At 50.3% G+C, this 11533-nt stretch overlaps 1 protein-coding gene across 1 annotated transcript; it reads left to right on the top strand.

Annotated features, from left to right (window-relative positions):
- The first annotated feature begins 371 nt into the window (after nucleotides 1–371).
- AP5Z1 (adaptor related protein complex 5 subunit zeta 1) lies at nucleotides 372–11208 on the top strand. The gene is made up of 17 exons (XM_042798532.1): nucleotides 372–456; nucleotides 700–837; nucleotides 1223–1409; nucleotides 3537–3678; nucleotides 4756–4868; nucleotides 5368–5536; nucleotides 5973–6113; nucleotides 6492–6529; nucleotides 6609–6771; nucleotides 7039–7217; nucleotides 7722–7864; nucleotides 8707–8856; nucleotides 9072–9183; nucleotides 9591–9688; nucleotides 9954–10086; nucleotides 10260–10474; nucleotides 10797–11208. Exons 1-17 carry the CDS (start codon nucleotides 416–418, stop codon nucleotides 11065–11067), a joined length of 2433 nt encoding a protein of 810 aa, XP_042654466.1. The 5' UTR covers nucleotides 372–415; the 3' UTR covers nucleotides 11068–11208.
- The last annotated feature ends 325 nt before the right edge of the window (nucleotides 11209–11533 follow it).

The following is an 11533-nucleotide window of genomic DNA, read 5'->3' as shown; positions in this document are numbered from 1 at the left end:
AAAGCACAGGGATTTGAACAGGTTCCAGGAAAAGCTAATATCACATCTTTTATTGTCACTTTCTCAAAACCCCAAACTCAGCCCTGTCTCTGCCCTGCAGTGATGTTTCCCTGAGGTTTGAGCCCCGAGAGCCAGGCTCCACCTCGGCCTCCCGAGGTGGAGAATAAGAGCAGCAGCACCTCGAAATAATCAATGACCAGCCAAGAGAGAGGACTTGGCCGTTACCCCTTCTTCCCTCCGCTCCGGTTTCCCCAGGGCAGGACCAGCCGTGCCCCGGGAACCGCCCCGCCAGGCGGAACGTTCGTGCAACAGCAGCGGCGTCCGCCCGGAGCAGCCCCGAGCGGACCGCCCGCCTCCGGGGGGCCGCTTTGGCCGCGTACCGAGGCGGGGGCTGGACGACTGTGGAGCATCCGGCATGTTCACGGCGGCTGCCGAGAGCTTCCTCAAGCAGGCGCGGTACCGGGGGGGCCGGGATACCGGGAGGGGTGCTGGCAGCTCTGGGTAGGGGCTGGGGTGCCGGGGGAGGGCGGCAGAGCTCCCTTGGGGCGGGCCGGGGCTGAGGGGAGGGGGGCGGGCCTCGGCGGTGTCTCCCCTGGGTGGTGGGGGCACCCCGCCAGCCCCGGGGCTCCGAAGTGGTCCCCAGCGGAGGGGCCGCGGCCGGGGAACCTGAGAGCCGCTGCCCCCCTCGCCCTCGGCCAGGGAGATCCGGGAGGAAGAGCTGCGGAGATTCGCCGCCCGCGTCGCCGCCCTCCTGCAGGCCCCGGAGCTGGGCCCCGAGGCCGCGGACGGGCTGCAGCGGCTGCACCTCACCGTCGCCGCCACCAAGTACCCCCGCAGGTGAGTGGCCTTGTCTCTCTGATGTTCGCAACAAGCGAAGCGTTACTTTCTCGACCAAAAAAAAAAAGGCGGGGAGGGAGAGGGCTTGGTGCCTTAAAAAAACGCCCTGTTTTGAAAACGCTGGGTTCGATATATACATAAAGCCCTTCTTTGCCATTTTTCCCCCATTGCTAAGCAGAAGGTGCCTACCTCCGTTTGCAGTAACAAGCGTTTTTGTTACTGAGCACTCTTTCGAGCCGCACTAAGAAACCAAATTGAGAAGTGAAGATAATAAGATGGCAATAGTTGGGGTCACTGTCAAGGGAGATCATCCCAAGAGCATGTAGGAAATAAATGTCTGAATCTTTTCTTGCCTTGCAGTGATGCTTTATTGTGACTCTTGCAGGCTAGATGGCAAGTTTGTGGAACTGTTGCAGACAGTGCTGTGCTCGTCCAAGTGCCCTGAGCAGATTCAGATGCTGTGTGCTGCCATCCTGAGAGAGATGTCACCTTGCAATGATCTGACCCTCTCCTGTGATGAGATTCAAGATACAAAGCTCTTGAGCCTGGTATCCTCCATCCTTTTGGCGCAGGTAAATGACCTGTCAAGTCAGAAATCTTCCCTTGTCAATATGCATTTGCTTTCTGATTGTTCCCTGTTTGCTGAGTATCTAGGAAAAAAGGAGATGCGTCTCCATGTTAATTTAAGGAACATAATTATTCTACTGTGTGTAGGAAAAAATGGCAACTTTTTTGGTGTTTAGTATTTGATAACAAAGACTGCTTAAAATTGCAATGTGTAGAGACTGAGGACCTCAAGCAGGCTTGTAACTAACTGGAAGCAAAACCGAACAATTTAGTGCTGGTTGCTGTAATAGACTTCAAGTCAGGGCTGTTTGAACCTATAGAGCAAAAGATTTGAGAGCGAATTTATTACTCCAGCTTTTTATGATACTGGCTTTCGTGTTCAGATGTAAAAAAATATACACAGAACCTATAAAACATGTAGGGCTATAAATAGGGATGGCACTTCTAAGATCTAGATTCTCAATGGAGAAGAAAACATGAGGACCTTCCTGTTGTGAGTGCTGCCTGCATGGACTGCCCTCTGGGGAATAAGCTGGAAACTTTCTCTTCTTCTACTTCTTTTACTATTGTGCCTATTAAAGAGGAAATATTTTTCTGAACTGAGTTTCACTGAGTGCTTAGAAATGCCTCCTACGTTTCTGATTGTTCTTCTGAGTCTTACTTAGCTAGAGGAAATTAAAAGACAGAAACAGAAAACAGTGGTGTATTACTTATGTGCTGCCTTACAAAGCACCACTCTCCCATATCCAGCCTTGAGACTGTCCTGCGGTTCTACAATGTAAGAACATACCCTGTGTGTTAATTTTCATTAGATTACAACTAAAACCAGTAACGTCAATTTTTGACGTTACTAAAACTTACTATATTTTAGCTATTTCAGTATCACTTCTCTAACATGGGGTGCAGTGAAGCAGCAGCCTCACTCATGAAAGCAGCCATGCTTCAACAGAGCCTTTAAAAACATCTGCATATTTTCATTTGTCACTACTTTGAGTAGGAACCATCCTCCTCCTCTTTGCCCCCCAAACCCACTTGGCTCTGCAAAGCTGATGTTCTTTTTGTAAAGCTTTTGACTTGCCAGAAGACACAGCCCCTGGTATTGCATTAGGAGCTGGAAACCCACCGCTGATTTGAGCTCAGGCAGGTTTTCATCTGAGCGACAAGAGATGTGTCAGCAACACACATAAGCAGCCCCATTATTTGCAGTGGGCTGCAGCAATGTATCTGTGGGAGGAGTGGGGTTGTCTCTTCCATTTTCCTTCACTGCACAGATCCCCACCCCACACCTTAAACTTCCTTGTCTATATGTTGCTTTGGTTGATTTATTCACGTCTATTCATGAAAGAAGCACAGAAATTAGACCCAGTCATGGGTGAAGTTACCTCATGAACTTCCTCACTGGAAGCTCACCAGCAATTTCCTAATTCCTTCTAGTGTTCTGGTACAAATCTGACTATTAGATGGGGGGTGTCAGAGATTGGTGTTTGTTCACTGCCTTCAGCAGACAGCTGTCAAAGACCCTGAGCAGCAGAGAAGGTTTACTTTTTGTTGACCTGATGACATTCATGGAGCAAGAAAACCTGTCAGAAGTGTGGGTCCACCTGTTGTCTTTATCAAAGTTGCCTTGGACAGAAGGGTTTGACAGCATCTCAGAGCCACAGCTATAACAGCCTCCGAACAAGGAAGCTGCTTTATTTTCCATGTTGTGAGGATATGGACTAACCAGAGAGTCCTAGGACATGTTACAACAGCTCATTTTCTCTTCACAAATTTCCAATTTAACAATTGAGCTAGGAAACCAACAACATGGGGAGTAGTTAGTGCTAGTACTCTCTGCTCTGGAATTGATGGATCATAGCATTTAATTGAAGACATCCATTGCAGTTTTTAATTTCCACTTCAGGTGATGGTTGTCCACAAACCTGTTGCTCCATCAAAGTACTCTGTCCTCCTGTGATCTGTGAATTCACATTGCAGAAGATCTCTGTAAAATGTGGTAAAATAGCCTGTGCTGTGAGTTCTTTTTATGTTTGACAATGATATTGATGCCTGATGTAAGAATTTGTATGATACTGGTCTCTAGCACTAGTAGATGGTTATCTACCTAGCTTTACCTCTGCTTTATTTTTAAGGGAAATAAGGCTGAAGTGTCTGCTGTAGGGCAGCGTATTGTAAAAATCCTCGAAAGAAGATTGCCTGAAGGTCAGAGTGCTCGGTACCTTCTTCCTGTTCTGTCAAATGTCATCAGTCTTTCACCAGAATCTCTAACTGAAGGTAAATATATAGGAAGGCCTGAGATTACCATCTGGCTGTGATCTGTGTAGTGATCAGAAGGCTCTCTGAAGGCTTTGCTAGGAGTAGGACTTGGAAGCTGCTGTTAAAAGTGACATCTCTGCCACAAGGAAAGCGAACTTACTGGGTGAGATATATTCCACCACTCAAAAATAGGACTGAGCCTTCAGCTGCTTTGGCCCCTTCTGAGGGCCAGAGTCTCTGTTCTGTGTGAATTTGTATCACAGTATCATGTACCATAGCTAAGGTCTCCAGGTGCAATAGGAGTGTGAAATTGTACCAATCCTGAAGAGCATCAAGCAAAGTGGAACAGACATATTCCTGTGTATCTGTTCAAGAGAGCAGCAAAACCAACTAGGGATGTTCTTCATATGAGGCAGGGCTGTACGGGTGAGAGATATGCCCTGGCGAGTAAACTGTAGGAGAGCATTTCAGGCTTTAAATGGTGAGGAATTGTGTTTTGAGCAGGAGTGTGTTTCGGGGAGTTTCCTATGAGGTCTGCATATGTTGTGCAGCATGCAGGAAGGGCTTTGGGGAGGACACTGGGCTGGGCTGTATGGGCTGGCTGACTAGGCAGGATTATCTGCCTTAGCTTCTGCATGTTCTCTGTGAGGAATTTATGCCTTTGTCTGCAGAGCTGAAGCCAGGCACTGCCTGAATAGACTTGGCATATTTTTCCACCTTCCTCCTAAGAGCAGCTCTGGATGGAGACAAAGGAACAAGTACCCCCTGGCTGATCTGGTACCAGAAGTCCTTGGTTCCAGCACTCACTCTCTGACTTTTTGTCTGAGGAAACATACGAAACAATAACACTGATTCAGTGACTAGGAGTGAGAAAAGGACACAGAGCTCTGAAATGAGTGCAAGTGATCCTGGACTCTGAAATAGTATGAGGAGGAGTATAGGGCATCCACCTTGGAGTACCAATTTCTTTACTGATTGCTGGATCAGAGAGATGATGACCTAGGCTGGAGGAAAAGCAATTGAGGTTTAGCAGGGGTATGTTGCAGAGGCTGCTTTGTTTGATCTAGCAATGACCTTGTGGCTTTCTTTGTACAGAGCAGACCAATGTAGTCAGTAAAAAGATGGCTGACTGGCTGAGGTACGCGAGTATTCAGCAAGGAGTTGCTCAACCCTCTGGAGGCTTCTTCTCCAATCCCAGAACCAGACAGGTAAGTGCTGAGTTGCTGTGATCATCTCACAGGGGCATTTTGTAGTTACCTGCTGTTTCAGGTTCCCAGAATCACCATATTTTGGGAAATGGTAACCTAGAAGTGCTGCTGTTCTTTGCCACTTTTTGTGTGGTAAGTGGTCAAAACACATAGGAGAGCAAAGTGGCGGGATTTATAGCTCCAAGATTCAGGAGTTCTGCTGAAGAGCCAGAGCTTTGATCCTTGAATTAGTTTTGAGGGGAGGGTCTTTTAATGACCATGTACCTCAGAGTAAAAGCTGATTGCGAATGAGGCCTGTGTCAGAGAGAAGGGGAAAGTTGGAGTGGAAAAGGATCCAGCACAGTTGGCTTTTCTCGCTCTGAATAACTGTCCCCTTGCAGGCCCCATAGTACATATAAACAAGGGAGGGCTACTCGTCTCTGCAGGCTCAGTGGAATTTTCCTTCCCTTCTCACTTAGCTTCTTCCTGGGGATCTGACCTGCTGCATCTTTTCTCACAGCCTGGTCCTGTCACAGAGGTGGATGGTGCCATTGCCACAGACTTCTTCACAGTGCTCTCAGTGGGTCAGTACTACACGCAGGACCAGTGGCTCAATGTGCAAGCCTTCTCCATGCTGCGAAATTGGCTGCTGTGCTATGGGGGCAAGGGGTTGAAGGCCCCTGATTCAGGTACAAACTGAAGGGCTGCAGACCAGCATGGGTTGCACCCCCAAGAGGGGTGTGTGCTCTGAGATAATGAGGTGGCTCCACCAGCAGCCCAGCAAGTGGCAGGAATATGGGCAAGAGTTCAGAGCTCTTGGACAGGGAGCAGGGAAACCTTGGGAAGGAATATCACAAAACTTCCTGACTGATCCTTACTGACCCTTCCACAATTTGTTCAGTGATTACCCTGATTTCAGGCAAAACCCCATGGGTCCCTGAGGAAAAAAGCCTGGGTGGTGGGAGGCAGCATCTCCTTAGTCTTCTTGTAACACTCCCTTCTTCCTCAGTCTCCTTTTTGTCACAGTGCTCCTGGGGACAGACAGCTCCCTTGCTGTTGCTGGGCAGCTGAGTGGATTACATTGCCCATGACATGAGCTGATAGGTTGTAACCTTTATTCTGTAGATGATAAATCAGGAATGGACAGGTCTGTTATGTCCATGGTCTCAACTACATCCACATCTAATCGCCTTCATCCCCCAAAGGAGCGTCTGAGGGAGAAAGCCTTCGAGTACTGCCAAAGGCTTATTGAGCAGAGCAACCGGCGTGAGTCTTGCCATGAACCCTCCTTGGAGTTCTCTTGGTAGTGTTCTTGAAAACATTGCTGGTTCACTGCCTCTTTGGGCTGGGACCTCACTCCCCAGAGTGCGCAGTCAGGCTCTAGGCTTGCAACCTGTTGCAGCTGCTGGTGCAAGTCACTGACCAGCCCTGAGCTGGGGTGTTGGGAGGGATTCGAAGGCAGTGGCTGTGTTCTGCCTCCTACCCTTGATACATAGGGAGGGCTGTGGAACTTGGTTCTCATTGGCCTGAAATCGGGACCAGTATGTGTTCTCACCTGTCCTGAAATCTGGGTTCGTGCTCAAACTGACGGCCTAAAGTTCCTGTTTAGACTCAAAGTTTAACTTGAACTCCTTTCTCTGGCAGGACCCCTGAAGAAAGATGATGGAGATCTGCAGAAAGCTGTAAGTACACAGAGGTGGGGCTGAAGCTCTGGGAGTTGCGGCTTCCCCCACTCTGATCTGCCTCTCTGCTCTCCTGCAGTGTCTCATTGAGGCGGTGACAATCATGGACATCATCTGCAAACAGGACTCCTCCTACCTGTACCGTGCAGTCTCCTTCCTGAAAACCCTGCACAGCAGAATCTGTGGGGATGCCAATTATGCCAGGGCACTATTGCCCATTGCCCAGTTCTTCCTGAACCACAGTAAGTCATCAGCTCTCACCTTCTCCTCCACAATCTAGTCTTGCATACTGAGCACAGCCTTTTATCCTGGCAGTTTTCTGGCTGCCAGAGTTGGTAATTCAGCCTTGACTGTACTCTGGGTTGGATGATGCCAGTCCAGGAGACTCAGGAGCTGAGATGTCCTCTGCTTTTTAGAAAAACATAACCCAGATTTAGCCTAGCCCCTGGAGTCCCTGTTGGCAGGGCTGCTGGGTGGGCTGTGCTCAGCAATGTGCTGTGTCCTCCCAGGCAAAATGGCAGCTGTGGACTCTGATGCAATCTACAAACACTTATTCACTGATATCCCGGCTCAACTCTTCCACAACCCATCACTGGCCTTCGAATTTGTCCAGTTCTGCAAAGACAACAGCCAGCTCTTCACTGAGACCTCCAGCATATTCAGGCAGAGCTTCCCAAATCTCTTCAAGGTACAACTTGCTGGAGCAGCACAGGAGAGAGCCTGCTGCACATTCCTTGCTGTGGCCCAGAACTTTCTGTTTGCATCCCAGAGCCCTCCGTGTGCCTCTGTGGCAGTGCTAGGGAGAACACTGGCAAGAAAGACTGTAATAAAAGCAAGTGTGAGTTTGAAGAGGGAAGAGGATTCTGGGTGTGATTACTGCCAGTAGAGGAGAGTCAGCATTAGTATTACTGCCAGTGGGTTGGGAAGCACAGTGAACCCAGTTAGGTCACAGCACTTTGTTTCTGGAAAATTTTAATAAGTTGCAGCTTGCCAGCCACAGAACCAGCTGCCAGGTGCCTGTTTTGCACTTCTAGCAGCCTCCCAGGTTTTGATCAAACCCTCGGACTTCCCTGGTTTTGCTTTTCAGCAGTGACTTTCCCTTCCCTGTCCCTTTTGGTCACAGTGTGAGAATTGTCTGGATTTGTGATGGAGTAGCAGGAATAGTGCAGCAGTCTGTGCTTGTTCCTTGCAGTTCCTGGCATGGAACAGCCCACCCCTTATCTCTGAGTTTGTGGACCTTCTCCCATTTCTGCTGGATGCAGGCACAGCCATTGAGATCTTCCATTTGCTGCTTGACCTACCCTGTTTGACAGCAGCTCTGGACATCCAGCTGAGGTAATGCTACCTTCTCTTCCTCTCGCTTGCTGCTAATCAGGGTCTTGACATTGACTATAGCCTAGTACACATTTTGCTGAGCCTCAGCTGCCCTTTGGCTGCTGGTGTCACAGAAAGAGAGGTATCTGCTAACGTCAGGTTAACACAAAGCTGCACGGATGTCAGCCTGGTTTTCCTAGTCATGTGCTGTGCATGGGAAGAGAAGGTGACCAGCTCTTACATTTCAATACTGGACTGTTTGGGGCTCAGGGAGCTGTTGTCATTCCCTTCTCCATATCCAGCTCCAAACGGTTGCCACATACTGGAGTATCTGCCATGAGCCACCACCACAACATGGAGGTGTGGGCTACCTGGTCTTCCCTCCCTGCTCTTACCCCTCTTTTCTAGCTTTGTTCTCCTGGAGGCATACAGAGGTTTCCTCCTGATGTCATTAGGAACTGTGAGTCTCCAGGAAGATGTGACAGGACTGGGACTGGCTCTCACTGCTGTACCTCTGCTCTTCCTTGTCTTCCCTGACATTAGCAGCTCTTTTTGGAGTGCTTAGAAAAGGGAGTCATCCTAGTGGCAAGATGTTGGTGGGCTTTGATGACTGAGGGTTACAGAGCACCATTTTCCCCCTTCCCAGGAGTGATACAAAGCAATTCTGGAACTTGCCTGAGCCCGGGGTGGGTCTGAGCTCATAATTTTCTGTCATCCTGATTCTCTGGCCTCCAGAGGGCCTGAATGAGACCAACTTGCTGTCCCTGTTTCAGTGGAACTGGGGTTACTTCATTGCTCAGGATTCCAGCTATGTTCCAGCCTGTTCTCATAATGCAGCATGTTCTGTGTGTGCCTTCTGCTAGGTCAGCTGCTCTTCCTGCCTCCGAGAGGGCTGCCAGCGACCCAACTGTGAAGCCAGCCACCTGTCTGGAAGCCTTTCGCCATCCCCTCTACAAGAGCATGTTCCAGTATCTTCTCCGCACCAAGTCTGCTCCCGAGGACGCCCCAGAGAGGTGGGAGGCTGCTGTAGGAGACTTCCACAAGGGTTTGGTTCAGCCATCCGCCCTGGGATTGCTGGGAAAGATGCTCTCAGCTGGAGTGAGGTGGATTTAATCTTCCCTGTGTTAGCTTTGCCAAGCACTCAAAGGTGTTGCGGGGGGATAGGAAAGGGCAGTCAGGAGAGGGGCTGGGAACAAGCCTTCAACAAGAACTTTTCTGTTGCCCACAGGCTGATTCCACTTCGGCAACTGCTGGGATCCCTGGCTAGCAGCCCAAGGGTTGTGCAGTGTGCGGAGACTGTCCCTGTCTTACTTGAGCTCTTTTTCAGGGTGGTGGCAGAGGTAGGCCCTCTTGGGGGAATTTAGCTCCCAGCCTTGCCGCAGGGATCTCTTGTTGTGTAAAGAGCAGTTGTAGAAGCAAAAATGCTGAGACACTGCAGCTTCAACGGAGGGGTGCACAAGGGGAGGGTGGGGTGGTCTGATACTGGCATGAACCAGCACTGAGTAGGCTACTTCCATCTAGAGAAACTGAAAAGCTCTGTGGTGCAGTGTCAGGCTCCACACTGTTCTCTGAGCCAGCTGTAAAGGAGGTGGGTGAGAGCAGAATGAGTGCCTGATACCTGTTTTGTGCACTGCTCCCCTCCTGCTCGATCAGGCTGTTTAGGTGCCAACCATCTTATCTGGCTGATTAGTTTGGGTTTTGGCTGCTGGAAGTCACTGATATTGCAGAAACAAGGGCTGTTTTTCAGTTTGCGGATGGGCCGCTGATAAACCAGCTGGTGGTGCTGCTGCTGCAGAGGAGTGACCAGCTCTATGAGATCCCAGCATTTAAAGATGACGTGTACAGGTGAGATGGGACATGAGACTCAGCCAAAGCTCCCAGCCCTTCCACTGGCTGCAGCCTGACAGCCCAGGGACCTTTTCTGCTGTAGCCCAGTCCCTGCTGTGACATGTCTTTGGAGGGTGCAAAACAGGGACTGCACCTTCAGCCCTGCTGGAATCATCCTGAGCATACAGCCAGTGTGCCAGTGGCTGGGTGCTGCCAGCACCTCCTTGGTTTGAGGATGACCACGTCGCCTGTGGGCTGAGCTCTGCCCATCTCTCTCCTCCAGGGTGCTGAGCTCGCAGCTGGTGATGCTCTGCAGGCTGCGCCCTGCGCTTGTTGTGGAACTGTCCACGGAGATCCTGGAGTTTTCAGGAACAGTCAGCAACATCCAGAACAAGGAAGCCATCTTCAGCCATGTGGTAAGCAGGGCCTGCCTGCTTCTGCCACAGGTTGCTCCAACTGCGGTGCGATCTGTTGGGCACCTTCCCTTTCCTCCTCTCTTCCATCCTAGCATTAGCTAATCTGATTTGCTGTTCCCTAATTCGATTTCCTTTCCTTCTGCTTGCCCTGAGCACATCTGCCTTTGCTTCAGGTCTGGGCTATTGGAGAGTACATGTCTGTGTCCTACGACAAGCGCTGCACTGTGGAGCAGATCAACCGGTTCTTTGAGACTCTGGAGGCCATGCTGTTTGAAATCACCCAGCTCCGACCGCTGGCCAGCACCCCCAGCTACGCCCCCCGTGCCATCAGTGTCCTTATGGCCACCTTGACCAAGTTGGCAGCTCGCAGCCAGGACTTGATCCCCAGGTGAGGAGGCATGGCAGGGAAGGGCAAAGGGCTGAAAAGTGCAGATCTGATGGGTCCAAACACAGATGTTTGCTGGTGTTAATTAATCAAGCTTGACAACTGATGGAACCTGAAACTGAAACAGGACAGAGGAAGCTGTGGAGGAGCACAGTTTGGAGAAGTGGGATTTATCTGCTGAGTAATGCTCTGTGCGTGAGGAGGAGGGGGTGGGTAGCATCTGGTGTTCACCTACAACGGTCTTTTGGAGTACAGAGGATTAGGTAGTGGCCTTGCTGAGTGTAGGGGTCCTGCCAGCTGATGTCCATGTCCTTCTCTGCTGCAGAGTGTCCATGTTCCTGTCCAAGATGAGGACGTTTGTGCAGAGCCCTGCTGTCACCTCTGTTTACTGTGAGGAGGACCTTGAGGAGATCCTTATCCGGGCAACTGAGCTCATGAACCTGCTGAAAATGCCAAGCGTGGCTCAGTTTGTATTCACACCACCTGTAGATGTGGCCAGTACACGGTTTCAGAGAGAGGTGAATAACTCTCTCCCTTTTGCCCTGAGGATAGTCACCCGTCTCCTGGAGCCAACCCCTGGCTTCATGCCGGGGTGAGGACGTGAGGTTTCTGAGTGGCTCCAACCTCTTGTAACTCATCGGACACTGCTGACACTCAAGGCTGAGCCCCTGCTCTGAACTGGAAATGAGGAACAAATGATTGTGAATGAAACAGAAAACAGGAATAAGTGAAGCTGAGGCTGCTCTTCGGGTCTGAGGCTGTTTGTATTTCTGTCTTCTAGCGCCTGTTGCTTTTCTGTCTCCTAAGCTTGTCTTGCCTCTCCCTGGCTGGTATGGATTGAAAATTCCAGCAGATCTGTGTGAATGTGGCAGGAGGGTAGGTGTATGCATTAATAACCTGCCAGCACACCATGCCCCTTTGGAGACATACTTCTTCTTCCCTCCCCTCCTTTGACTTGTTTCTCCCTCCCCTTTGCCCTCACTCCACCCTGGCTGTGCCTGTGCTTCTTTTGTTGCCTCTGCTTGCAGCAGCTCAGCCAAGCAAAGGCCTGTGTGAGGTGGA

The sequence above is a fragment of the Tyto alba genome, unplaced genomic scaffold (genome assembly GCF_018691265.1).
Source record: "Tyto alba isolate M040663 unplaced genomic scaffold, T.alba_DEE_v4.0 Super-Scaffold_28, whole genome shotgun sequence".
Lineage (NCBI taxonomy): Eukaryota > Metazoa > Chordata > Aves > Strigiformes > Tytonidae > Tyto > Tyto alba.
Note: the sequence above shows the minus strand (reverse complement) of the source record. Positions and strands in the feature narration are given on the sequence as shown.

Coding starts and splice junctions, on each gene's coding strand:
- AP5Z1 (XM_042798532.1), top strand. CDS start 416: ATGTTCACGGCGGCTGCCGAGAGCTTCCTCAAGCAGGCGCG. Junction 9,184..9,590: donor TTTTCAGGGTGGTGGCAGAG/GTAGGCCCTCTT, acceptor GCTGTTTTTCAG/TTTGCGGATGGGCCGCTGAT. Junction 10,475..10,796: donor AGCCAGGACTTGATCCCCAG/GTGAGGAGGCAT, acceptor TCTCTGCTGCAG/AGTGTCCATGTTCCTGTCCA.